The sequence below is a fragment of the Corvus kubaryi genome, unplaced genomic scaffold, assembly GCF_017639235.1.
Source record: "Corvus kubaryi isolate FWS band 111438036 unplaced genomic scaffold, C.kubaryi_AGA036_p1.0 78, whole genome shotgun sequence".
In the NCBI taxonomy this organism is placed as follows: domain Eukaryota; kingdom Metazoa; phylum Chordata; class Aves; order Passeriformes; family Corvidae; genus Corvus; species Corvus kubaryi.
Genome location: NW_024582065.1, coordinates 9,540,076 through 9,567,986, shown reverse-complemented (window position 1 = coordinate 9,567,986; position 27,911 = coordinate 9,540,076). Strand labels below are relative to the sequence as shown.

At 42.7% G+C, this 27,911-nt stretch overlaps 2 protein-coding genes across 3 annotated transcripts in view; one reads left to right on the top strand and one right to left on the bottom strand.

Moving 5' to 3' along the window:
- PSMB7 (proteasome 20S subunit beta 7) overlaps positions 1-17,231 on the top strand; it is a 19,962-nt gene extending 2,731 nt beyond the window's left edge. Inside the window, exons 6-8 of one of the 2 annotated variants that reach the window (XM_042052758.1) lie at positions 5,206-5,264; positions 16,421-16,572; positions 17,059-17,231. In XM_042052758.1, the coding sequence (XP_041908692.1) occupies positions 5,206-5,264; positions 16,421-16,572; positions 17,059-17,170 (323 nt within the window). In that variant the 3' untranslated portion in view covers positions 17,171-17,231. Of the gene's footprint in view, positions 1-5,205; positions 5,265-13,784; positions 13,983-16,420; positions 16,573-17,058 lie in introns of those variants that run through there. The other variant, XM_042052759.1, reaches the window with a different exon arrangement.
- A 222-nt stretch (positions 17,232-17,453) lies between these two features.
- Positions 17,454-27,911, bottom strand: part of NEK6 (NIMA related kinase 6) — a 30,291-nt gene continuing 19,833 nt past the window's right edge. Inside the window, exons 7-9 of the mRNA XM_042052757.1 lie at positions 26,244-26,338; positions 22,413-22,526; positions 17,454-19,758 (exon numbers count right to left, since the gene is read on the bottom strand). Of these exons, the coding sequence (XP_041908691.1) occupies positions 19,648-19,758; positions 22,413-22,526; positions 26,244-26,338 (320 nt within the window). The 3' untranslated portion in view covers positions 17,454-19,647. The remainder of the gene's footprint in view (positions 19,759-22,412; positions 22,527-26,243; positions 26,339-27,911) is intronic.

The following is a 27,911-nucleotide window of genomic DNA, read 5'->3' as shown; positions in this document are numbered from 1 at the left end:
TGCTGCCCTGAGCCACTCCCCGCATGCTGCCTTCCCTGCCCTGCTTTCCTGCATGCTGCTGCCACTCCCGCATGCTGCCTTCCCTGCCTCGCTTTTAAAAGCCTTAAAACGCGGCCTGTCGGGAAACCCTGGCCGCTTCTCTTTCCCTCCCCAAAAATAGCGTAGTAGCAGACTAAGTTCAAACGAGTGGGAAGTAGAATATCAGTGGATTAAGTTCCTTGTGGTTTAAGCTCCGGCTTGCTGTGGGCAGTACCAGGTGTGTGGCTGGTGCTCACACGTTCTTTTTGGCTGTGCTGACAGACAAAGCCCTTCTCAGCATCAGTGTCCCTCACCTTCCCACCCGTGGTGCACTGACACTTCACCCTGTGACCAGGATATGTTTTAGCAAAAACTTAGCTAATGCATATAGAGGAGATAGAATTGAGACAGCAGAGAAACTATCAAAAGTCAAATTGGAGATAGCAGTTGGAATTGTATTTCAGTCTTATTTAGACTAATTTGTTGTTTGTTGGCGGTTTTTTCCCAAATGTTCTAAAGGCGGTTTATTAAGTCAGGGTAGGTGTTTTGGGCTAGTTAACTTCTGGAAATTCAGTATTAAATAGGAAAGGTGGTTGAGAAGTTGAGTTTTATTTTGGTGTGCTGGTATATCTGGATGGACAGAGTGGTGTTCTGCCTTTCAAGGGAGATTTAAAAGGTACACAGTGCTTACTTAGGAGTGAGACCATCAAATTAAACTGTTTATGCTGACAAAGAACAAAATTGGATTTCAGCAAACGATGCAAGATTGTCTGATTGCTTGGCTTGTCTAGGAAGGCTTCTGGCCAAGACTTTTAATGAAATGCATGCATAAAATTAAAGCACTTGAAGTGTGTAGTTGAGCTTTCGGAAGCCGGCGGAGTGTTCAGGAGTCTCTCGTGGCTGGAGCTGCTCCCCTGGTGCCAGTGGTGCTTCATATTCATAAATCAGCTCTTCATGCAGTGGCAGTGTCGTGCTGCAGAGCAAGAACTCCCACTGCTGGAAGCCAGCCCCCAGCCAGGAGCCACGCTGAAAAATGATCCCAATCCAAGAGGCTGCCGAGATCACTGAATTCTTACCTGGGATGAGCAGCAAATTGAGTAACAATGAGTTCGTGTGAATAAATGCCCTGTCAGGGAGCCCTGGCAGTGATGGATTAGGAAGTGCTAAATGTTGCTCTCAAAGCTCTGCACATCCTCTGGTGTGGCAGCAGACAGGTCCGTGGGTGAGGAGATGGACTGTACTTAGCAATAAGAACTTGTCTTGAGTGAAGGTTCTGCTGAAAAGATCCAGTGCATGTGCTTTAGAAAAGCTCCTGCAGTTGTAATTCACAGCGAAAATTATTGTGAGCTGCACTTTTTTGCTACATATCAATAATTATCTTTCACTTTAAATCAACACTCAAGTGGTACAACTGCTCCAGTGAAGACCAGGTGGTATTTTTAAAGTAAATATTACAGTTGCATGCAGAAAATTTAACAACTTAGTTGGGAAAATTCAGGAAAAGACCAGTGTTACTTAAAGAAGAAAACAATAAATTCTCTATTGTCTCATAACTTACCTGGTTCATGCTAATCAGGAGACTGAAAAGCCTTTGCCTCTGAGTAGAGCTTTACATCTCAGCTTCTGTAGTTATGTAGAATTTGTTTGCAGTCAATATTTTTCGTGTGTAGATATTAGGTTAATACTTCCTGAATATTTGGTTCTAAAGTGTCGCTTACTGAAAATATACGCAAAATAAGTTCTTTGGAATTGAGATGGCATTTTTTACTTCTGTTAAGTGTAAGCATTCCTAGCAGTTAGTGGGTTTTAAAGGTCTGAAAGGGTTTTTTCCTGAATGCTGTATAATACAAATAAATTATGACTTTACTAATCATCCTTTGTTTTAATTATTCCTATTGCTCACACACAGAAGAGAGAGAAACTTTAAACATGTGGAAAAAAAAAATCCAACAAAGAAAATTGCCTGTTTCTACAGAGCTTAGTTTGAAATCTTACCTAAGATAAATACCTGGTTTGGTGTTACTTTGAGCTCAGGTAAAGACATTATTTAATGACATGTTATCACACAGCTTTCCTGGAAGTTTAATGGATTTGAGGTTGAACTGCTGCTGAATCTGAACTGGTAGTGACTTAAATCAGTTACCATGCGCATGAAGTGGGAAATCCATCCCAAGATAATGGATGGTGTTTTGCTGTGTTTGGATTTTATCTTTCTCCAGACATTATGTTTGGGAATTGTGAAGCTTGTTTCTGCATAAAGGCAAAGCATGCTTGTTAAAAATGAATTATTGGTGGGCACCAAGTGCACGGACAAGAGAGCAGCTGTTTCCCCACATACAGACAAGTTCTCCATAGACCCTTAATATCCAAGTTTTCTGTGTTTTTATAGGAACTGCAATAAGAAAACCGTACTTGCAGTGTTTACTTAAGTTCCCAGTTTTATTGCCCGCTCTCCTGTCACAATGCAGCTTTCACAAGGCAGTTGGAGTAGTTGGAACATTTTGGGGTTGTTTGGACAGTGTGTGGAATTTACAAGGAGAGGGAGGTCAGTGCAATGGGACAGTGAAGTTCTCACCACAGGAGCAGCTGTCCATGGCTGCATGTCCAGGGCCAGTCCCAGCAGTGCAGGTGGGCTTTGCTCAGTTCTGTGCTCCAGGGGGATGTCTGCATAGCAGGAGGGTTTTTCACAACAGTTCCTGTTGCTGTTGTCAAACATGCTTTGTTTTGACAGAGACACTCGGATGCATGCGTTGACTGGTGTTTCTGAAAACACGGGGCTTACATCTGGTGCTGGGAACAGTGAAGAATTTTCATTGTGCTATTTAAGATCAGGAAAATCTATTCTTTCAGAGAATGCTTAGCTGTGCTGGGAGGCTTTTGCTAAGGCAAATTTTAAATGCAAGCTTATAAAGCTTATGTTTAGGATTTATAAGCACTAGAGAAAAAATGAAGCAAGTTTATTCAGCTTTTCCAGCTTCCTGTTCTGTTAGAACCTCCTTAGGATCTTGGTTTTCAGATGTAAATGTCTACATGTAGGTTTAATTAAGTTAAGACTTTCAACAACTCTCTGAAAATTTACATTATAGGACTGTCTGGATTTATTTATTTAAGGTTGAGAGTAGATTTGGCATTTATTTGTGTCTTGGTAACATAGTGAGATAAATAATTAAGCATAATTCTTTATGTACAAAGGATTTCATGTACTGTAACATCAGATTCCCCTCGCCTTTTTCCTTTTTCTTTTTTTCTTCTTTAAGTTACTGATTTTGGGAGTAGGTTCTTTTGGGAACTTCTTTTTAGAAGGAGCTGGAGGAAATAACCAGCCTGAGCCATGTATGCAATTGTGTTATCAATAATTTTTATTTGTCAGTAGAAGTGTTAAGAAATTAAGATCACTTTTTCCCACCTAGATAGCTAATGTAGTAATTTCAGTCAGATATTACATTTTATACTTTCTTTCTTGCACATTTTCTACTCTTTGTACTCTGATTTTGTTAACCTTTCCCCAAGAATAGGGTTGTTTTCCAGCTTTGGGTCTTCCCACTCAGCTCACGGTAGGCCTTCATTTGAGTGTAGCAAGAACGTGGGCTTGGTTTGAGACCATAGACCAGATTTTTTTTTTTCCCTCCTCATTACAAATATTCCTATGTAATTCCAAAAGAATTTTTATTTTACCATTCAGGTCCTTTGTTTGTTTTGGCACACGCTTTATTTTGACCTTGTTTGCAGGGTCAGTAAAATTCCTTTTATTTGTGGTTTGTTCTGTGATATCAGCTGTTTGCATCAGCAGTTCAGTTTTGCTATTAGTTGCTTAAAAATCTTCTTTATTCTCAGTTTCAGCATTTAAGAAATGGAGTTGTGTATTGCTCCAAGGTGTAAATGAATAGTCATTGCCTGTAATACAAGTACACACTTAGAGTGTCCTACTGCTTTTAGATGTGATGTATTTGATACTGTAAAGGTAATGATCCTCAACCACAGCAATATTCTGTAACAGGAATATCTGTCATATTCATTGGGATTACCATGTTCATTGATTTGTGTCTGTAAATCTGCTGCTTCAACCCTTTAAATTTGATCTATAATTGGACCTCCTTAAATGGTTCAGCTAAGGTAGTCTGTATTTTCTCAACAGTGTCACTGTCAGCTTCTCCTTTTTCATTATACATTCAGCAGACTTGATAAAATCAGCAGGACACCTCATTTGAAACTGTTTAATCGCTGCCTTTTGCTTTCACTAAACCATTGAGGTGGTCAAGCGATATACACAAATCATTTTAAATAGGAAATATGGCTTTCTCTGTGACCCAGCTAAACAGATAGCACTATGCAAAACAAGTTAAAAAGTAATAAATGCCAAAAAATCTTCTAATTGGAGTAAAAAATTGCAGGTAACTTTATTCACTCCCCAAAAGTAGTGCTCTCTGAAATATGGGTAGGGCCACCGACAGACAAGAAAATCTTCCTGAAGACTCACTCTTTCTGAACAAAGCAAGTTTACAGTTTCAAGTAGTACCATCCTGCTTTTTGTGTTAATTCCTGAAAAACAAGCACATTTATTACCCTGCAGTCACAGTGCTTTGGGCAGAGATGGCTCCTGTTCCATCACTGCACTTGTACCTGCTTCCTTCTGGAGAGGGAATGTTAAACTCCTGGTTTTGTCTCTGGCATTTTGTTCAGCTGTTATTGTTCAGTGTAGAAATAATGGCACAAAGTAGGAGCACAATTAACGGTTCACAACTACGGGGGAAATGCACTTGTGGCAGCAGCCCCCTGCCCCGTTCCCACTGCTGGGCTGCTCGTCCCCAGGCTTGGAGCCCTCTCCTCATCCCAGCACCCCTCTAACGGGGGCAGGCACGGAAGTGGGGCGGGATGGATGTAGGACTAGGGACTGCAAACTATGGCATTCCCTTAGCTCTCTGTTTCCAACCTCGTTTTTGTGTCTTATGTTAAAAACAGTAAAAAGGGAAAGGCTGCCAGGATGGGCCTGTGCTGAGTCTGTGCACACAAGCTGTACCCCTAGGATTAAATCAGGTGCTGACTTAGTGTAGACACTGTACAGTGAAGAGTAAGCTAAGTATGCTTCAGTCTGGTTTGTGCTGCTGAGATTTACTATATTTTTCTCTAAAAAAAGGTGCCATACCTAAGTCCACTGGCTAAAGGGGTGTCCTGATGTTGTCATCACAGGTTCTGGATCGCTCGCGGCCATGGCAGTGTTTGAAGATAAATACAAACCCGACATGGAGGTAAGTCTCGGGTTTTCTTAAACGTCAGTGTTTTTTCCCTCAGCAATCCTTATGATCATAAGAATTTAGGAGGTTTGAAACTCTAAAAAAGTTAAATCTGCTCCAGTTTTGCTGCACTTAAAATGTACTAATGTCAGCTTACTGCAAAACTGTAAAAATTAATGGGTAAAATAAATAAATTTGCAAGAAGCTGTATTTTTATATGGGAAAATGTGTGATTTGAATGTAGGTGAAGGCTTTAAAAACATACAGCTTACTGATTATAGTTGACTTCAGAAATTTACCAGCCCTTGCACAGTCAATATTGTTGTTTTTCTGTCAGTCTGTCTTTCTTTCTCCATCTTGAAAAGAGAATGCAACAAAAAGTGTTCAGGTATTGCATAAAACAATTCTGATTGACTGGGTATATTCAGAACTAGTGTTTGCACTTCTAATATCTCCTTAAAAGCTGATTATCAGAAGACTCATAAGATTGTGTTTTGCTGATCATACTGATAAAAAATGGAAAATGCTTGATTGTTGTTATAAAGAATCATTCAGGAAAGCTAAAAGCTGGAGTGTCATGAAAGATCAGTTAGAAATGAATGTTACAAATGACTGATCAGTTACAAATGAATGCAGTGCATTATTTTTGTATTTTCTGTAATGTTTCTTGTATTTGGTTACACCATGCTGCTGATCTAAACCTTGAGAACCCAGTTGTCTTTCTATTGATGAAAATAACTCCAAAACAATTACAGGGTTTTCTGTAGCTGTATTTCATAAAATGCATCAGGAATGTCAAGTCCTCTTAAACCACATTAATCTCTTCAGACTTTCTGTGAACGCTCCTTCTCATTCCAATTGATTAATAATTCCACCGTAAAGAAAAAATGAGAATTGAACTCAGGATTGAAATTGGACCCATTAAAAATGACTTGTAACTGTTGCAATAATTTCAGCCTAAAAGGCAGATTAAAAAAACCCTTGGAGCTCTTCAGTATTATTGAATGATGTAGGAAAGGAAAAAGGTTAGTCTACATCAGCAGAGGTCTTCAGATGTTCCTCATTTTTGTAATGCAGCTGCTGTGGGTCATTTTCATTCCCCTCAAGTGCACTGTGGTTTTAGGTGATGGTCCCATAAATCCACAGAGTTCCTCTCTATAAAGCTGGTAAATGAAGTTTAAAATGTGAGATAGTCTGTTGTACCTTGGTACATCTCCTGACAAATCATGATGTGCAATTCCAGCAGACTAAAAAAACACCAGTCAACCCCCCACCTTGTTTTAAGAAGTTTGCCATTAGTTAATTGCTTAAGCATTAGTAAGAAGCAGTTTTCCAATTATCCCTGGCCCCTCTCCTGTCAGTACCTAAGCAAGAGTTGTAGGTGTGCAAAGTTACAGACAGTGGGACCAGGATTCCTGTGATTTAGGCAGCATCTGAAGACACTGGACTTTTGGTCTCTAGTATATTTACGATTGTTATCAGATATATTGGGATATGTTTAATAGGCTCCCAAGTGTCTCTGGGAAGGATCCTCACACCAGATGGCTGATAGAGGCATGAGAGAGAGAGGAAGACTCTGTTTTTCCCTCTCGCCTCGTGCTGCTGTAAGAATGAGAGAGTCTCCTTTTCCAGCCTCCTGTGTGACTGTGCACTTGGCATGCGTGCCATTCCACTGAAAACATGGACTGCAAATCCTTGGAATCAACAGCTACAGCACAATAGTCCTCTTTCCAAGATACAAATGGCAAAGAGCCGTGCTGTGGAACTAAAATTTTCATTTATTCTCAGCTAGCTTTCAAGCTTGTATTTTAAGTCATTTCTTGTGTAAGAGTAACCGAAAAAGGCACCAAAAACTGGTAAATCTCAAATTTTCCTATTTAGAAAGGTCATCCTCATTAAACTGTCTTCACACACAACCGTAAGTGGCAGCAGATAGTCACTTATAACAAGCATGTAGAAATGCAACCTACCAATTTGTTGAAATAGATGTTTGGATCTTTGAGTCTTGCATGCACCTTAACCCTTCCTTTGGTTTTTCTGGATAATCTGTTATCTAATAACAGTTCAGGAATTGTATTATGCAAACCAGCAAAGTTTCAGGTGATAAAGCTCAGCTGTACTCTTAAACACTTCCTCACATTCTGTTATGGCTGTGAGTTTATAATACTTACCTTCCAAGTCAGATGTGGTTTGTTGGTTGTGTTGTTGTTGTTGTTGTTTTTTTTTGTAAATTAATAAAATAACAAATATTTCTATTGAAATTAATCCAAATTAAATCAAAGTATGCTATATATATTTTACATAAAACTTGTTATGAAATGGCAATGAAGATGAACTTAAAATTGCTGGAGATTAATTTAATAAAATACGTAGAAAATTATTATTTTTCTGTCAAGATCAGTGCTCCTTTCTTTTGCACTAATTGTCAGAATAGCTTCCTAGGGCTACTGGAGGGTAGTGGTGTGCTTCAAGACCATCACATCACAGAAAAATGATTCAAAGGCAAACTGTCCTGCACCCTCTGGTATCAACTTGCAAATTAGCATCTGGAATGTAATTAAACAAGCTTAATGAAAGTAGCAGCTGAATACTACTGGAAAAGACAATCAGCTTTTTTGCCTCTGATATATATTCTGTACTATTGAAGCTGATCACCAAACACATCGTGTGAGCACAGTTAAAAAAAAATTAGCATTTATTTGAAGAATAGGAACTGTTTTTCATTCTGTTATGCTTTTGGCATGCACTGGTGTCCCAGGAGAGCCATGCCACAGCAGATAGTGCACAATATTTATAAATCCATGACAGGCAATAATAGCAACTTGAAAAATTCTTTTGCTAGAATTTCAAGTTGAGAGCTGCCAAAAGCTGAGAGGATCAAATCTGCAGTGGCAGCTGCTGTGCCCTACAGTTAGAATCATAGACTTTGAAGATGCTCAACTAAAAAAAAAAAAAAATAAAATAAAAAAAGACTGCAGGCTTAGCCAATTTTTGCAGGTTTCTAGAGCCCTGGCTCTCTGCCTTTTGAAGATGAGTTGCTGAAGCTTCTCCCAGTGCCTGAGGCATGCTAACACCAGCAGGATGTGTTTTTTTCCATAGACTTAGTGTGTCTTCAGATTTAAGTAGCACATGCTTTATCAGTGCCAACTGTGATGGTCCTTTCCCTGGCTGCAGTGCTGGGAGATGATCTTTACCCAACATCCTTCAGAGGAGCTGTGGAGATGGATGGTGACGTCCCCGAGTGCCACTTGTGCAGCCTGATTTATGTAGGCAGGGTTTGTTGGGAAGGAGTGCTGGCCTCTAGAGGAACCATTATAGATCGCTGAGGATGGTAACACTTTCAGCCCTGAAGGCCTGTAGATGCTTCAAAAATGTAATGCCAAGCACCTAACTACTGTGGAACAATATTAATCTGTCATGTAGGCAGCTATAGACTACTTTAAAAAAACGTAAGTGGAAGAACAGCACATCTAATGGAGTGTTTTGAGCTTAGATCTTTCATTGTAGCCAATTTTTCTTCCAGTAGAGTCACCACTGGTTTTTAAACCTTACAGTCATTTTGTAAATGCATTTGTGCCTTCTGGTGTTAAACAATAGCAAAGAAATACTCTGAGTCGGTGGATATGGAAAGCATCGTGAACTGGGGAAAAAAAAGTCTACAGTATTAAACGCTGGAATTCTGGGTTTTTCTATCCTGTGGTGGTAGAATTCCTCAGGAGATGGGGAGGGGATGTATTTTCTTCTGGTATTTGATTTCTGGTGTTTGAAAAGTAGGAGCATTTTGTCTGTAGAATTACTTGATGCACAGTGGGGCTATGTTGTAGACTTCTTGTTTAAGCAATGAAAGGCTGCTTGTAACTTCATTTCTTTTCTGTATTTCATCAAAACAGCCAGGTTTAATAATAAGAGGCTCCAAAAGGAAGAGAATCAGAAGCCACAGAAAATGCTTTTGCAAGGAAAAGAAAGTAAATCTTGGAGTGTAATGCGTTCAGGAGCAGAATAGGTGGAAGAAAGGAGATAGGAGATAGTCTGGCAGATATTTAATAATTATTTCTAGGATAGATCACTACAAATGTGAGATTATGTTTACAGTCATTTATTATACCATTTCTTAAGTGTGGTAGGAAATCAAGTGGTACTGAATAAAACCAAAAACATCCTAGAGGGTAAGAATAGATGAAAAAGAAGGGACTGTTCTGAGTGTGTTCCACGTGGAGCACAGGCCCTCTCGGTCCTGCAGCAGCTGTGCTGTCCCAAAACCTGCAGCTTGCTGTCCCACTGGAGAGGGGGTGGTCCCCTGGGTGTGCTTGGGTTACCTGTGGTGGCTTCGGCTCACCTGTTCCAATGGGACCTACGTGGGCTGGGAGCAATTGGCCAAGCAGTTTGTCAGGCAGGTTTGGGAGAAGTGGTTTTTGAGGTACTTCTGAGTAGCCCCTTATCCCTGAGTGAAGCAGCTGAGGCACGGAGAGCGCTTTCCTCGGGATGCTCTGTGCGCTCTGGGATCTTTGCTGTGTTGAAATGCAAAGTAGACTGAATGCAGCTTTCACTGTGCACCTCTTATTTCAGTAAAAAAATGCATCAGGCACACTACAAAATATTATGAAAACATGTCACTTTCTTCCATTTTTAAGCAGCTGACACGTAGATCCTTAAAATGTTCCTGTGCTCACGTTTCCTACTGTCCCTCAATATGGTGGAATTATTTTTGTTTATTAACTACTGACAATAATACTGAGCTATTTTTGGAATCTGTCAAAAGTCTCTAATCTTCAGCAATAGTTGTCTCCCCAGTCTTGTCGCCTGTGTCTGTGTGACGGGGGCTCAGGAGCAGTGACAAGCTGCAGATGAGCCCTGTGTTCATTAATGATGGTGATCAGCTCTCGGGCTCAGGTGTGGCAGCCGTGGCTGATCCTGCCAGCTGACACCGCAGCTTTAATGACTCCGCAGGACGGTGACCACTTGCTGGGAGGTTTGTGGGCTCCACTCTGGCAGCAGACAATGGAGATCAAGCCAGACTATGGGAGTTAGGCTGGAGAGCCAGCCTGAGATACTTGAACCCCTGTTGGTGTCAAACATGGAATTAAGTAAATGGGGGGCGGGGGGAGAATCTGAGTTGGTGAGCAAAAATCAGGACTTTGTGTTTCTGTGCCCTGTGTATCTGTGTATTTCATTATCCAGTGACAGGAACTGAGGCTGTTAGTGGCATATCCTCCCTCCTTGCTGCCAGAGCTTGTGGCACTGCAGTTTTCAGCTTTCCTGACATAGCTGTGTTCGTGTCTCCTGGAGACATGGATTTCCATGGGTAAATATCAGGTGTTAGTGCGTACAGTCAGCTAGAAAATAAAGGCTTATCATACCTGTTCCTTATTCTTCGGTTAGATCACAATTATCCTGTGGCAACCTGGTTTCTGCCTGACATGTTGGACAGTTTGTACTGTTTTCATCATCTTTCACAGAATTGTGCCCGGGATTGATTTCCTTTGTGGAACTAGTGTTAAACAGGAAATCTGGGCTGATTTGGAATATGCCAGCTAGGTATGCTCTGGCATGGCTGGGGTTGCAGGTGAGGTGTTTTGTGGTGTGCTTTCTGAATGGAAGAAAGCCCGGTCTGTGTGCTGAAGTAGTGGGACACTGCCGGCAGCACCAGTCCGAGTTCCCAGAGATACCCACCCAGTAGTGCTGCCTTCCAGTTTGCTGTTTGCAGACTGTATCAAGGGACATAAATGTTACCTTTGTGTAAATTGGGCCTTGCTGCATGACAAAGAGCAACAATTTCTTCACTTTTATGAAAGTAACACTTAAACTTTGTCTGTAATAATGTAGACAAGCTGGCCAGAAGCAGGGCTCTGTGTTAAGAGATCATTTCACTGCACAGGGTAGGGGGAGGACAGGTAATTATTTTTGATGCATTTCTCAGGAGCAGGTGTTCCAGTTTAAATTGTTCCAGTTTGTATATCTCCCATAACTGCAGAACATGGGCAAAATGTACTGGAAAATATTTCACATGGCACGGAGCCCGAGTGCTGCTCCTGCGGCGAGGGCCGGCAGGGCCGAGGGCAATTGCTGTGAGGGAACAGGGAGGAGGAGAAGGAGGAGGGAGCCAGCCTGGGCTTTATGGAGCATTTTGGTGTATTAGGAAGGATATATTACCAGAGGGCCCAAGGCTTCTTTTCCAAATAAAATGTTGATCTTCATTCCCGTCCATCCTTTTGTCAGAGGTAAAGCAATAGTCAGATGAGCAGAGTTTGCTTTATTTGAAGCCAGACACGTTATTGCTTGATATTAATTTTTTTATATGCAGTAATATAAAGTAACTTTAACCTAGTCTTCTGCAGGGTTTGCATATTTGGGTGGCTAAGGGTCGGTGTGTTACTGTAGAGCAGCACAGTGGGGCCAGAGGAGGAGTTGCAGCCTGGCAGGATTTACAGCTCTGGTGTTGTTGAGCCAGTTCCCATTTTGAGAATCAGTTCCCTAAAAACCCATGAACTTTACCCATATGTAAGAAGTGATGGATGAGTTTTTGTAATCATTCTTAGTTCAGAGAATGGGAATAGTATTAAAAGAAATCCCACAGTTGCAAGAAGAGCTTGTAATTTAATTCTGTGCCATTGGAAAATATGGATTGTACTAATCCCCGTGTAGGGAATGACATACAGCAACTAATGTTATTGAATAGTAGTTCCGAATCATATAAGTTTCTTGTCTTGGCAGGTAATTTGGCATAAATTGTTAATGTAAATCCAGGTTAGTGGGGAAGACATTATTTTACTAAAAAAGATAAACTGCTGATTAATTCAGTATAGAACTCAATTACAAATTGAAAGTGTCTCTGCGGGACGCCAGTACCCTAAAGACAGCAGATGTTGAATTGATACTCCAGCATATTTCACCCTGGTATGAAATATTAACGTGGTTTATTATACTGGTGGTGTATGATATCAGAGAGTGGGTGGGGATGAGCCTGGGCTCACAGGCAGCTTCCTCAGAATGGGAAAAACTGTTAGCTCTGAGAATAATAATTAGGGACTCCTGAGCAGTTTATTTGGAAAGTTCTTACCAGAAAATTATTAGAAAAATAAACATTTACTGACACTTCAGTCACAATGAACCTGACATAAAATGCATAGATCTGAAAAAAAAAAAAATTGAGAGACAAGTTGTGTCATTCCTTATTCTAAGGCAGCACTGGAAATGCATTTTTTGGGGGGAGACTTGTTAAACCTGAGTGGTTTAAATGACACGTGCCAGCCCCTTTCCTGACAGCCAAACCAAATCCATTCTTGCTGCTGGAGCCTTCCAGCCTTCCCTTACAAGAAACACAAAGTCCTTTGCTTCTCAGAGTCGTTCTCTTTGGACTTAAAAGCAGACTTCAGCATCTCTTCCAGTTACAGGCTGATCTCCACCCCAGCCCCTCACTCCCCATATGCTGCTTATTCTCTTCCAGAGTCTATTTATGCTCCTGTAGGTGCTTCTGTCCTTCAAGAGGTATTGCTTTCTAGTCCCAGATTCCCAACACTGCTTTATAGATTTATTTTTTTTATTGTCATTGTCCTTCCTGAAGCTTCTGATTTTTTTTTCTTCCCACACAAGTCTTGCAGATTCTCATTTTAAGTAGGATCAACTTTTTCTATGATAATATTTCTACAAATCTCATTGTTGTAAAAGACTGTTATGATAAGTATTTGCATTTGTTTATTTATACAAAAATATTTGCTTGCTTATGTTCATTTTATACTGATTGTGCACTGCATTTCAAATTTTTCTAAGAATTACTTAGGAGAACTGCACCATGTATTGCATCTCCTGGTGACCTGCAGAAGGGATTAATTTTATTTTGGTAAGAGTTAGGAAAAAAACCTAGTACTTTCTAAAGTTCTGAAATCTGGAAAAGACATCTCCTGTGTAACTTGCTTGTGAAGTTAGGAAATGTTGAGGAAATAATGTTCACAAAGCCATTCCAGCTGCTCCCTTTGCTGCTGGAGCATAATGATAAACTTGTTTACAGGTTATTAGTGAAGACAGTATTAATATAATATAGAAGTAGCCTCATCTCCTGTAAGAAAGTCTCTTTTTCCCTTCAGTAGCACTTGAAATTTGGAAATTGCTTAAGTGAGAAGAGAAAGTTGATCCAAGTCATATACAAGAATAATGTGTAAAAGTTGCTTCTCGGTGCTGTTTGGGACTTGTGGCAGAGCAGCTGTGAGAGGTAATCCATCAGCTCTGAGTGTCTGCAAACTGCAACTCTCCAGATAACAGGTTTAAAGTAAAGATTTAATACAGGCTCTATCTACTATGATGTTGCAGTGACAGTTTAAAACTCATTCTCTAAATCTCAGCAGACTTTATAGCCAGCAGTGGGCCCATATAAAGCTTAATGGCATTACAACACATAAATCATCTTTTAAAGACGCTACCAGTAGCGCCAATATTAAATGCAGACAATTGTCTGTGTTATAAATAATTTATCAAACACTGTTTCAGATTAGCTTTCCATGCTGAGTTATTTATTTTAGCCTTTACTGCCGTATTCCTCAGGCACCCTTTGGAAGCTGTGTTGCCGGTCACTGTAATGAACTGGGCTCTGTCCCACAGCACAGCTGTGCTGACCATTACAGCGCGCTGGACCTCGCTGTGCCTTTGCCAAGCGCTGCCCATTTGTCATGCGGAGGTAAATGGAGCTGCACATTGGAGTCCAGGGACACATTGTGGGCTGTGTGATGGGGACAGACAGATCGCTCCATAAAGTGCTGCTTGTCACCGCTGCCTCGCCATACAGTTCATCACTCGGCTGTAATCTCATTTAAGGAGCAGTGGGGGCCCCAGAGGAGGATATTCCCAGTTAGCTTGGTCTTTGCAACCATAAAGCAGGAAGTGCTCCTTTTATATACTCTGAACTTTTAGGGTTTTTTAAGATTAATTATTACAGTGACTCATTGAGGGCCCTGTACTTGGGACTGTGTCAGCACTTTCCTGCTAACCCCCTATTTTGTGACTGTAAATAGCAGTCCTTGCTGAACTCCACCTTGCTGATCTCTGTAAGGAATACTTTAGGTTTTTCTTGTGGCTATTCTGTTCAGCTTTCTAAATTGTAAAAAGAGGAGCAGGAAGCAGCACGGAGGCAGGGCTTTCAAAAATGACAATTATTCCATGTTCACAGACTGAGCTGCACTGTTAGTGAAGAAGCTGAGGTTACAGCCTGGGCTCTCTATGCAGTGGCTGCCTCAGTGCAGTTACAGCTCAGCCCTTCTGACTGCACTTTGAGTATTTTTGAACTATTTTGATAACAGCAGGGTCACAGAGTACATTTTTAAAAGCAAATCAAATTTAAATTAGAGGAGTCTGTGAGCTTTACAGTGTTGTCTTAAAAGGATGAAATTAAAAGGAAGAGTGGAACAAACTCCACCAATCTGCTGTAGTTTTCCTAAGCTACGTGTAAGCTTTTTTTACACGTTACACTCATATAGCTTAAAATTATTCTGCTTTTGCTACCACTTAATTCTTAAAACAGATCTACACATACTTCTTTGGTTTATTTACTTTCACTATAGTACTAAAGTAACCTTAGTCTGCAAAGAATCATTGACGGTCTTCTGTCAGTTGAGTGAGGAATTACTTGCTTACCAGGGTTTTATTGCCCAAAACACTGAAGGAAAGGGACAGAAGTTATTTTTGCAGCATGGCTGTATTGTCGTAGTCAGCTTGGTAGGAAGCGTAATGCAATTTTTTTTTTTTAATAAAGAGTAATAGTGGTTAAACTGGGAGTGACATAAGAATTTCTGCTGTTTCTGTAGTTCACTGGAAGTTGTGCCCTGCTCCTATGGCTGTTGGCACAGGAGTACTGTCATTCCCACTGTTCCAGAGGGGCACCAGGGAGTGCAGGGCAGGCCCTGGGTGCAGGCGGGCAGGAGCTGAGCTAATTTTGGGCTCCTCTTGAGCTGCACTCGGGGCTGGAGCAGCTGCAGTTGGAGCTGCCGCTCCTGGCACCGCTGCTGTCACGGGGCGGGGTCCTGGCACAGACAGGCTGGGAAAATGAGGCACACTGGAAAAAGCTGCATTTATCAAATTCAGCGCTGACCCCATCTCTTGTTCCTCGTGTCTGGTGGCAGAAGATTATTCCAAGGTGTGAAATAGCAGCAAAGCAATGAGGAGTGAGCCTGGGAGCCTCACCATTCCGGCAGGATCCACTGGGTGAGCTGAGGAGCAACTGCTGCTCACAACACAACTGGGGACAAAATGAGTCCCCACCTCTGTGCCCATGGATGTGTTCCAGTCTTACTGTTTCTGTACTGGAACAGGCAGCTCTAGTCAGTGTTTTCAAGTAAGTTACCCACCTTTGAGAGAATGTAAGGAGTCTTTTATTCTCTGGTTTGTACTTTCTAGGCTACTGAAAAGATCTGTGTGTGTGTATATACATCCATATTTATATATTTAAAACACAATCTGTTTTCCTTGCATTCTCACCCTTTGGCCAGGTGATGGGGCACGGACTTAGAGGAGCCGAGGGTGCAGGACATCCCCTGGCTGCTCTGGGCTCTCAGCAAGTCCTGCGGTGCCATGGGCAGGGTTGTAGGGCACAGGCTCTGTCAGTGAAAATTTGTCCTTTGCCCCAGGAGTTCCCCAGCCTGGGTTATGGCAGGAACTGAGGCCATGTCAGATGGTTCCTGATTGGCCCTAGCTGTGCATGGGTATATTTTTCATCAGCCTTTTTGGAATAGCCCCAGCCCTGCCTGGGAGCTGCAGAGGGAGCCAGTGTTGCTGGAATGACCAGGGAAGGCTGCCAGTCCCGATGCCCCCACAGCAACCAGTCATGTGTTACTGGGGAGGGGGGGAATGTGATGCTTACAGATCTGGTGTAATAGTTTAATGGATATTTTGATGAATTTGAAATGTTTCTGTGTAAAAGATACTCCTAAGTGCTGTTGTGTAACATGGGTACTGTTGCACTCTGGTTCCTTCGAACTAGTAACTGTGCCTCAGTTACATCCATTACTGTAGCCAAGGTTCCTTTTTTGTTTCACTTAAGTGGTAAAAACTTAACTAATTGCAGTATTGTACCTGGTGATTGCAGGGTTTGGTGTGTCACTGTTCCAAGCTCAACCTCTGCAGGCACAGGGACACACAGTCCTGGGAAATGCCAGCACTAAAAAGTGACAGCTTTTTAACCATTCCAGGAGGAGGAGGCCAAGCAGCTCGTGCGAGATGCTATCGCAGCCGGCATCTACAACGACCTGGGCTCTGGCAGCAACATCGACATCTGTGTCATCAGCAAGAACAAGCTGGATTTTCTCCGTCCATACGATGTGGCCAACAAAAAGGGGGACAGGTGAGTAATCCTGAAGCTCTTGTGGGTCCCTGCTCTGCCTGGCAAGGCCTGTTTTCAGTAATACCAAATTCTGTCAGTGATCTCTAGTCTGTAGGAGTTTCAACTAAACAGTGCAAATGAGCAGCTGGAGCAGCAGCTGAACAGAGGCTGATACATTGGAAGAATTATTCTAGAGTTGCAAAACATAAGTAAATTGCTTGTTCTTTGGTTTGTAGCACAAATGTCCCCCACCACTTTGAGAGCCCACTTGATTTCAGTAAAAACCTTTCCAGTTACACGGCAGTGTTTTTGTAACCAGTTTCCTCAAGCTGCTGGTTTATCTGCAACTCTGTCAGTTATTGCAATCAGTTTAAATTTTGCAGTAAGCACAATTCCTTTACTTCGGACTTTTATAGGAAACTTCTAAAGCTGATCAGTTCTAAAATTTTAAATGCAATTTTGTTCTGTACCATGTTCCAGACTAATTTTGCCCCATTTCTTAACTAGGTTTGGTAGGTACAAGTGTGAAAAAGGAACAACTGCTGTTCTCACAGAGAATGTGGTACAGCTGGAGCTCGAGGTGTTGGATGAGACCGTGCAAACCATGGACACATCCTGAGCCCCTGGGTGCTCAGAGAGCAGCTGATGCAGAATAAAGAGGGCTCTGCCCAATCTCCTCAGTGTGTCTGTACCTGGTGCTGTTGCTGCTGTTTCTCCCTTCCTCCTTTAGAGCAGGTGAGGCTCGTGAGCCCTGAAGGGCTCTGGGACTGACCCCAAGAGGTCTGAGCAGGTGAGAGCTGTGCTCCCCCCCAGGAACCACCTGGCACTGGGGGCAGAAAAGGAGCTGCTTTGTTACCTCAGTCCAGGAACAAAACACCAGGAATAAAACTACTCTGCAGAAGTCTAATTTGATAGGTTTTAATTTAATAGAATGTAAGAAAACAGTGAGCATTGGTGGTTCTGAATTGCTGACCTTGCCCTCCAACAGACACTGGTGTCCTGCTACCTCAGTGCAGGGTATCATCAGGGTCATCAGGGGATGTTGATGTTATTGCGTCCCTGTTGCTGTAGATACAGACAGGATACAGGGCAGATCCAGCATCATTTCAAGTCTGATGGTCTTGTAATTCACCTCCACTTGGACCTTTAACACTGGACTTTTTTGTTTTTTAAACAAAGGTGTTTATTTTGGAAATATTTTTTTTATTTATTTAAAAATGCACAATTGCAAAAAAATTACTTTTTGAAATACATTTCTTTATAAGCACTAAGAAATTTTATGTAGCAAGAAAGTGACCAGACTTCTCCAGATACTCATTTTTGAGCTGAGCTTCCCTGGAAGCCATGGCTCCAAGGAAAGCTGCAGTGGAACCAGAGGGGGTTCAGGCTGAACTCTGGGAAGTGCTAAAGAAGCTGGTATAAATAACCAAGCTGGTTGGCATGGGAATGGTGGGAGCCATTTGGTGCCTCCACAATGTTCTCCTGCTGATTTGAATTTCCCACATCTCTCCTGTGAGCAGCAGCCTCAACTTTCTGCTGAGAAGCCTCAGTAAAATGGCACCTTGCATTAATGATACCAACCATATTCACAGCAATTAATGGCTTTTCTTGGTATCCCATAAAATTATTCCCAAATTTGAGAGGAAGTAGTTGGAAGATGGCACTGCAGTTTTCCTTAAAGTAGAGAAAAGTAGGTTAAAAAAATCCACTAAAAGCATATATATGTATGTAACCCTCTAACCCTAATCTTAGTTCAAAAAAATTTAAGGATTGTAAGCTTTCCTTAAGAAAAAAAAACAGGCACAGGCTGCATTTGAACTGTCACACACAAATCTATACATTGGCACGAGCCCCTGTCACATGTGGAAGCGGCACTGGAGCAGCACAGGCTGAGGGATTTCCTCTGGAGCACCGAGTGCAGCCCTGCTCCTCCCGACAGGCACATGGAATGGAGACACTGGAACGTGAATCCACGGCTGTTCCTAAAGCAGTGAGTATTTCCATTGACAGTAATGAAACAAATCATTGATTCAATGAATGAATTTAGCTGGTTGACAATTTTCATGCAGTTAAAGACGATGACTCCTTCAGATCAGGCTGAGATTTTATAAACATTCACATTCTGTAGTGAGCTTTCACAGTTTGAGAGAAGGGGCTGATCCTATGCAGAATTTCATACACAAAGCATTTCATTTATTTTTAAAAAATTTTCCAAGTGTTTAAAACACTGCTGAAGTTCCACTGGTAGTACCCAACGTACTATGGAACATGTAAAAGTCTCTGCACCAAAACTGAGTTGGCTTTGATAAACACTGGTTTTAAACAAGAACCTGGAGGTGAAGAAGAACCATTCCAAAAGGGAAAAATGAGGGTAAGGAGCAATTCTCTGCAGGAGCAAGGCTGGTTGGGGTTTTGCTTGGCTTGTTTGTCTTCTTTTCCCCAGGCTCATGTTTAACTCATCTCTGACAGAGAAATGCATCAGCAAAATACTCTTTCAATTAAAAAAAAAAAAAGAAATCATGAAACAAAAGTGTTTCCCACCCCCCAACCTGTCCCAGTTCCTAAGTCTGAAGAGGAGGAAATTAATAAAAACATAAATGACTGCTTTAAAATATACCAAGTAAAAACTGAATTTCCTATTAACCATTTGCAGAAGAGGCAAAGCAGCAGTTATACAAATTACACAAAATCTATGGTAATTCTTACATTAGTATAAAGTGATTTCACTGAAGGAATTATTTCAATATTTCACATTACAGTTAAGAGAGAAGGTCTGGCAAAGGCCGAGCCCTCAGTAATAGCGGCTATCCTAGATTACACACGACAGTTTTAAGAAAGGACCCTTAAATGATCTACATCCATAACATTATTGGCCTCAAAAATAAAAAATAAAAAGAATCACTTGCAATACCTCACAGAATCTTCACGTTAAAGCACGACCACCTGTAAGAGTCCTTATCAAATAACCTGCAAATGATGGAGCCTCTGCTGTGAGTGCTCAACCTCCCACCTGTGTGACCTGGCACCAGTCGCTTTCAGCTGAGAAAAAGAATTCAAGTAAGACTGAGCTGTGCTGGCTCTGCGCGGCCGCGGCGCTCATGTGCTCGAGGTCCACACGTGCATTTGTTTGGCTATTTGGTGCACGTAACTGATGTCAGGCCTTTGATCTGGGTCGGGGTATATGCACATGCTCACCAGCTCCCGCAGCTGCAAGACAGCAAAACAGGCAAATGTCAGTGAATCCACTGCTGTCTTCCTGGAAGAGGCTGCAGGAATGTCTGCCCAAGGGCTGGAGGCCGCACCAGGAGAGGGGAACTTCTTTTATACACGTGTTGCTGGGCAGATTGCAGGCATGTGTCTGTCTCATGTCTGTGTGTCCCACCTCCAAAAGAGCCAGGAATAACCTTTTCCACCAAATTGTCACTAAAGATTTAAATTTCCTCCACCCCAGAATATTTTACATTGTGCAGGAGGACCCTGTGCACCCAGGGGAAGGGAAGGGAAGGGAAGGGAAGGGAAGGGAAGGGAAGGGAAGGGACTGAGGTGGGAGGAGAGGAAGGACCTGCCAGTGAAAGGGAACTGAGGAAAGGAGGACACTCAGCAGAGCTCTCAGGAACAGCAGCTGTGCTGCCCTTCCCGCACCAACCCCGGCACTAAACCCGCTCAAGCCTTTCAGTGTAACAAGTCTGACTGGCACTTATGTATCTTAAGCTGCTGGACACAACTAGGAGATCTTGGTGTTTCCTAAAAGCCTTTATGAGGAGGAGAAACTGGTCATTGATTATGTTTAATAAATAAAATGCAGAAGAGCTGGAGTCTCCCCACCTCCCAGCCCTCTTTATTGTGCACATGAAAGATTGTAGCTTTTAATTATACAGACACTGAAAGCTGCTCGTACCCCTGAGGCACCAGGAGAAACAGCCTTGAGCCTCTGATCTTCTCACATCCTCCCAGTAGCCACAGTGCCAATTATTTTAACAGTAATTAAAAGCATGGCCATAGAGCTATCAAGCACACGACTTCAGCTGCATTAACAAACATACCCGAAGTTTCCAGCTCTGGATGGAGTGAGGCCCAGTCCTTGCTCCCAACCCAGACCTGCTGCCTGGCCCTGCCCCATTCTCTGGTGACTCTGAGCAGCTCAGGGCAGGGACATTGCTGCCTTCATGACCCTGAGACCCCAAAGAGCGAGCATGTATCTCAGCCCTGACCACAAAACTCCTGCAAACAACTGAAAATGCTTCTACTCTGCCCAGGGCCTGTGCTATCAGTACCATTTGTCCAAACAGTAACTGTGCTCCCCTGTGACTGCAGCACTGAAACACAGCCCAGGCAGTTCTGTCCTCACAGGCATTCACCAGCACCTACAGGAACCAGTGGGCTGAGCCTGGATCAGCACCACCAGCCAGCATCTCCAGTTACCAGCAAATTTGTTCCCAATATAGAAAACCAATCCTGGCTGGATCTCAACTCCTCCTGCTTCCAGCAGCATGCAGTTGCTCACAGGATGGCCTGGACTGGCGAGGCACAAAAGGCCACAGAGAAGAGGAACATCCCTGAAAGAACTAAAGCAGGGGCTCTGCCGCAAACACTGCCTTGTTCCTCTTTCTTGTTCCAAGGAAGTACCACACTGGATGCTGTTTGTGCTGTTCCAGTGAGCACCAGCAGCAGCTGAGGAGCTGCAGCCACAGGCACAGCCTCCACCAGCATCCAGTTAATAGTGCATGAACCATCTGGAGTTCTGTGGGACCCGGCGCCTTTGAGCTCTAAACCATCCTTCTCACCCCGACTGTATCACTGCACTACATGCACTCTTTAGCACTGCCAGAGGGAAGCAAACAGACAGTAATTGTAAAGACAGGAAACACATCTGTCAACTTACACTAATTCCTGCTGCCAACAGGCATATCCTGAAATGCAAGCTGCAGCAGCACGGCAAAGGGACACGCAGAGCCGAGCGCTGCTACGGAGCTTGGGGCAAAAAAATTTTAAAATTCACTTTTACAGACTAGTTCTCAAAGCACTGTTTTGCACGAGTTACTTGGTAAGGAAAAACAAAGCAAAAAGTAAAGTGTGGCGCGGGGTCCCTCCCAGGGCAGAGGCCAGAGTGGCTGTGCTCAGTATTTCCCGGCATCCTGCCTCCTCCTCAGGATGCTGAGGAGGTAGAGTGAAACAAAAGAAAAACCCCACGGGATATAGTGAACATTTAAAATTCCATTAGCCATTTCCCTTCAAATAGAAGGCAAATGTAAGGAATGAGGAGGTTAAGGAAAACCAGCTGCTTTGTCGAGGTGAGGCAGAAAAAAGTCAAGCTCATCTCAAGAGGCCCTGAGGAAACCCAACGCACATGTCTGCAGCTGGGGGAGCAGGAACTGGGACAGTGGGGTTTATGCACTGGTTCAGATGCTGCTCCCCATTCCTCATGTTCAGACACACAAACCCGGACTCAAAAAGCCCCCATGCAGCTGCTGTAGAGGTGCTTATTGCATTAAACTAAACGGCTTTTCTTCTCTTTTTCTTAAAATGAATCCTTCCCCACTTTGTCACACACTGAAGACTTCATAAACAAACATATCAGTGCTCTTTTATGAAATGTTTTATGGGAAAGGAAGCAAGGAGAGGGCTTTCCCACGGCTCACTGCTGGTTTCTGCCAGCCTCACAGATCTTCAGTTTCACAATATTCCCCATATTAAGAAATCTTTTTTGTTTTGATTTAGGTTGTCAATATTCAGACACCACAAAAGTAATTTCCCCTGTTCTTCCCTGGATGTGGGGGGTTCTCACTTGGGTTCCCTTTCTCTGTGCCAGCAGGAACTTCACTGCACCTCCCCATTCCCCTGCAACCACACTCCCAATTTACCTTTTCAGAATAATGTTCAGCTGGAAGAGGTGGATAGTCACATTGCTCTATTTTTTGGCAAAGAGAAAACAGGTTCATTTTATCTCCATAGAAGGGACTTTGCAGAGCTGCCATCTGGAGAGAAAAAAACAAAACGCTTCAGAAACACAAAGGATTTGAGAGCCCTTGGCGCTGCCAGTTTGCAAGAGCCAATTTTGTTCTCTGCCAGTGAGCAGAGCAAGGGATGCTGCTGCTCCCAGCCTGCCCCAGCCCAGGCTGCTCCGAGATCCCAACAGCTCTGCAGCCCCTGTACGGCTGGTGCCAGGCTCTGCCAGGCTTCCAAAGAAAAAAACCCCAAGAAATAGGATGCTCAGACCACCAACCCATCAGTAAGAACTCAAACTGGCTCTAAGACAACTCTGAAACCCTCTCAGATACAATCATCTCTCTCAATCATTGGATATTTAGCTGCTTAGAATATGAAGGACCTTGTAAGCATGAGCAATGCACATCATCTTTTAAAAAACCCAAAACAACCTCAAAACAAACCTATCTCCTGCTGGAAATCTGCTATTTAGAACAGAGTATCCCAGGCAGATTTGAGAATGAAACTACTGAAAATGTTCCTCATCAATGTGGTCTTTTTCCCCTTTCAGTTTCATCCCGAGGCCAGCTGAAGTTGATGCTTCTCACTATGCTTTAAGGTGGTTATTTGATGATTAATGGTCTGTTGCTCGTTACCTGTGCAGTGAAAGTGTCTGGAGAACTCTGGCTCATTCTGACACACAGTGAGCTCCCAGCAGAATTGAAGAGAGCCAATACCAAATCTTCCAATCTATTACCCCACAGTGAGGAACCAAGATTGATGGATTATTAGTGATTTGGTGTCAGAGGAACTGTTTTGATGAGGGCAGGGGTTTAAATGCTGGGTTTGGGTTGGATTCCCAGAGGCACTGCAGGAAGGGGCTGCAGCCAGGGGGTCTCACCAAAACCTCACCACCACTAACACACATCCAAGTGCTGAGCATGCAGGACACACCAAGATAAACCACTCTTTGTTTAAAACATACACGTATCTTTTAAAGAACTTGAAGTTACTATGTTTCTTCCTCACTCCTCACCACTACTATTAGTAGTGACACTAAGGTACTCCTCACAAACCCGCAGACCTGAGGGGTGACAAGTCTTCTGACAGGATCCTAAAGAGCCCAGCACAGGACAAGAGCGTTTGGAAGGTTTTGAAAGTAAAAAGGGAAGTGCTACTGTTACTTCATTACTGTCATGACAGTAGCAGGCATATCAGTGGGAGAAAAATTACAGAGTCCCATTAGAGACTCTACTCCCCAGTTAGGATTGATAGCAAACTGCTCTCAATCAGTTAAAACAAACTGGAGAGCCCAGCACGGACTGTTCCAGGGAGAGCACTAATGGGGGCATTAGGGAAAGCACAGAAAGCAAGCAAGGGTTAAACAGAGCCTCCAAGATCTTGATACACACATCAATAATGCCAGTGAGGGTGAGAGGGATTTTCCAATTCCCATTAACTTTTCACTCCAGGTTAAGTGCTCATGTGCAAAAGGGGAGGAATGAAAAGGAAATACTGTGGGGTTTGGGATAGTAAATGCAGGGAATTAAAGTGGAAGAGAGAGCACCCAGTTGTGACTACAGCAGTCAGGGCTGCAGGGCCGTGACCACAGGCACTCCAAGTATCTCACTAACTACAGTTTGTGATGCTGCGTTGGGGTTTGCTCCTGACATTTTGATTAGAGCAATTACCCCAGGCCAGCCAGATCTCCATGGAAAACGCCCACCACGCAGCATGACTGGTTCAACATCCAGAGATGGGAATCCCTGTTAGTGTTTAAATTGATCGTCTTGCCAGAACTGCTGAAGTCATTGCTTGTAGCTACATTCTGGGAATTAACAACTTATTTTTATCCCCTCCAAGTTATCTTGCTGACAGATATCTACAGGAAATGAGGGATGAAGACAGTTACTACTATATTGATAAGATTTAATAAAAATCACTGTATGATTATCAATGTCAAAGTTAAGTGGTGCTATGTGGCATCATGTCCCAAAGCCCTCAATGTTCCCTAAGTGGATTCCAGTGGACACATGTGTCTCTGAAGGCAATTTGTACATTAAATCTCTCTGCAGCTTATCTACACAATCTATCCGGAGAAATATCAAAGTGACTCATACCCAAACAAGCATCCCTTCCTTACTTCTAAGCAAAATGGAAAAACACTCTCCTTACAAGACATTAGAGCAGATAAAACAGTTCCTTCAAAGACACACAGATCTGATGCTTAATTTTCCGAATTCTACAAAGTTTAAGAAGTAGCTGTTTAACTACTGAACATAGAATTGGTACCTGTCCAGTCCTCCCTGGAATCTGCAGTATCTCACAGCTCCTGTTCCCTAAGTTAAGGCTTACCTACGTAGGAAGGAAATTTCAAAACGCTTCATATGCCAAATCTTTCAGATGTTACTGTAGTACTGCTACTCCTACCAGAGAATTATGTTTAGTGTGCAATTAATTCAGCTTCTTGAAATACAAGGAGTACCAAGACTCCTGTGCCATAAGGGGACCATATTGCCTGCAACAAAAACATATCTTAGCACAACGCTAAATATTTCTCTCTGCATAAATCTGGAATCCCATCTCTGGGAGCTCAGCCTGGAGTGACTCAGAGCACCCCAGCACTGCAGCAGCACCCAGGGAGTGGAGTCTGACTGGGGCCACTCCGGCTGCTCCCAACAGACCTGGCCAGGCCAACACCCCAGGGTAGGGCCACAGGCCTCGACTCAGAGCCTTACAGATGTTATGGGAAAATTTACTTTTATCCTGTCGTGTCCTACAAAGTTTGTTTAATCGACCAGCTGAAGTCCATGCTCAGCTATAGCAGTTTTCACATCTGATGTGCTCACAAAATTAATTACATTTCTGTTTATTCTCTAATTCCATGTGATTACCAGAAGTTGTATTGAGAAGCAAAATGTCACCAGTTCCCATAATCTGTTAACCACAGAGGATGTGAGCAATATTCTTGACTAAATATCCCAGGGATTTTTAATTCTCTGGGCTGGGATAAAAGCTTTCTAAATGTTGGCATGCACTGTCACTTAAACTGGAAGAAGCATCCATCTAAAAAAAGATTTAGATTAGATTACAAAGGAGTACAAGACTGTTCGATACCCTATGATCCCTGCTAGAAATGAAATCACAAAACCAAAAGCAGTTACAAAATCATAGCACTTATTTTCAGAACACAGGTAATAATTGCTTTTAAGAACCAGTTGCACACTGGGCAGTTCATCCAAACGTGCCTGCTCTGGGTCTGTGCCTCAAGCTGTAAGACAATGTACAATTAGAAAAACTTCCAGCCATAATCTAGTAGTTAGAGACACCAACTTCACATTACATAAAACCTCTGCTTTTCTTTATTGGAAGTTCCCAAAATTAAAATACCACAATTGGTCAGAATTCCGTCTAAGAAACCAGTAACCTGCACTCAAATGAATTTGCCATTTTCAAAACAAATGTAGTCAGGAAAAACTCTGACTATGCTGCCCTAACAGAGCTCTGCTCCCAGCAGGAAGGAGGAATGCAGTGAGCTGGCTTTCCATGGCTTCATCCTCCACATCTGCTGTGACCTAAATTAACTTTGTGCAAGTGCTGAATGGCACAACCCCTTCATTCATGCTCAGAAAGTGCACAACAAACACAAGTCAGCTTTTTCCAAGGATTCTCAAAAAGTTGACTACAGGCAGCCTGACCTACTCAATTCCTGTCCTGAACTGTGTGGTTATGGAAAATGCAGGGTAAAAAAGTGAGAAGATACTTGCCTCATACAATAAACAGCCCAAAGACCAGATATCAGACTTAAAGTTATAGCCGTTCTCATGTATTCGCTCTGGGGACATATAGTAGGGAGTTCCCACTGCAAAAACAAACAAACCAGGGGTTATTGTCTTGCAGCCTGTGTCATACAGAGAGAAACTTCTGTGCAGCCTGTGTCATACAGAGAGAAACTTCATTAAAGGCTCAGGTGTAGCACAAAGACCTGATCAGACCCAAATTTATCATCACATACAGAACAGAGAATGGTGAACATTGTTGAAGATATCTTCTGCATTTCTGACATTTGAGAAATGCTTTGTTTCCCTTCCAGGCTCCCAAGAACCTTCAGAGTGTCTTGGACGGACAGAGCCATTGGAAGGGATCATCCCCTTGGTTCACCAGACTGCACTGGGTGTCATGACTGTGACACCAGAGCAGGACTCGGGGGCCAGCACATCACTGAGTGCTCACCTGACAGGGCACAAAGTGTCACAGAGTGACATGGGGGACCTCTGACAGGTCACCAGGCCCTGCAGGGGACACACTAAGCCCAGCACCAGCCAGGAATGCAAAGCCTGTCTGAAAAAAACAAGATAATCATTCCAAACTTTAAAACCCTGCTCTGACTTGAAGTTATGTCAGAAGCTGGGGGATTTCCATGCACTTCCACAAGTCTGTATTTTATCAAAAGAAATTTACTCAGTATTTTGGACAGAAGTTACAGGAAATTATTAATAAATTCCTTACCTCAAAAAGGTTCTTTTTTAAATCCTAAATAAGTTTCAGTTGTGGTACTGAAAGTACAAGACATCCTGGCCGTCTCAACTACATCAAATAATCCTCAGATACATCATTTATTAAAACATCCAAGGAATGTATATGCTCTTTTCTCCTGCTTCCCCTGCTTGTCCATCCCCTGTCAATTTTTTTTTCCTTTTGGCACTCACTGTATCCTTCTCCTAATTAAAGACCTTTCTTCACAAGATGGCAAATGTTTAATTTGCCTGTAAAATTCAGTTTACAATTTCTCCATTTGAAATGCTGCCTGAAGACAGCTGCATGACTAATAAGCAGCTGAAGGATGGTGCTGGAAGTGGAAGAACAGGCACCACCTTCTCCAGTGTGCCTATGGAGGGATCTGCACACTGTGGGAAACAAATGAGTTCTGGGGCACAAAACAACAGCCTTGAGAGGCAAAACCCAGGCCCTGGCACCTGCACAGGTGACCCAGCACAGAGAAGGTAATTTATTTGGACCCCCAAGATGGTTCAGTGATCAGCTGCCCTGTGTGATGAACTTAGCTCATGCTTTCAGGTCATTCCTTTAGAAATTACTTCCCTTTCAATGTGAAGAGTACCCTAATGAGAAGTTACATTTTTGCAAATGTAATATACAAATATACAAATGACAACATAGGAAAAGTAACACATGGAGATGACTTTGTTTCCATGCTCAGGAGGAGCAGGTCAGACTGGCACAGTCCCAGACCTGGCTGGGTTTCATTGCCTGTGAAAGGGGGAAACCAGAGTCCTACTAGTAGTTAGTAATTTTTACTAGACTACCCAGAGTAACTTCCCAGGACACCAGGAGCAGAAAGCACTCATTCAGAGGCTTTCTGTGGCTCTATCCCATGTGCATGCAACATCCACACGATGGACAGTACAGCTCTCCAA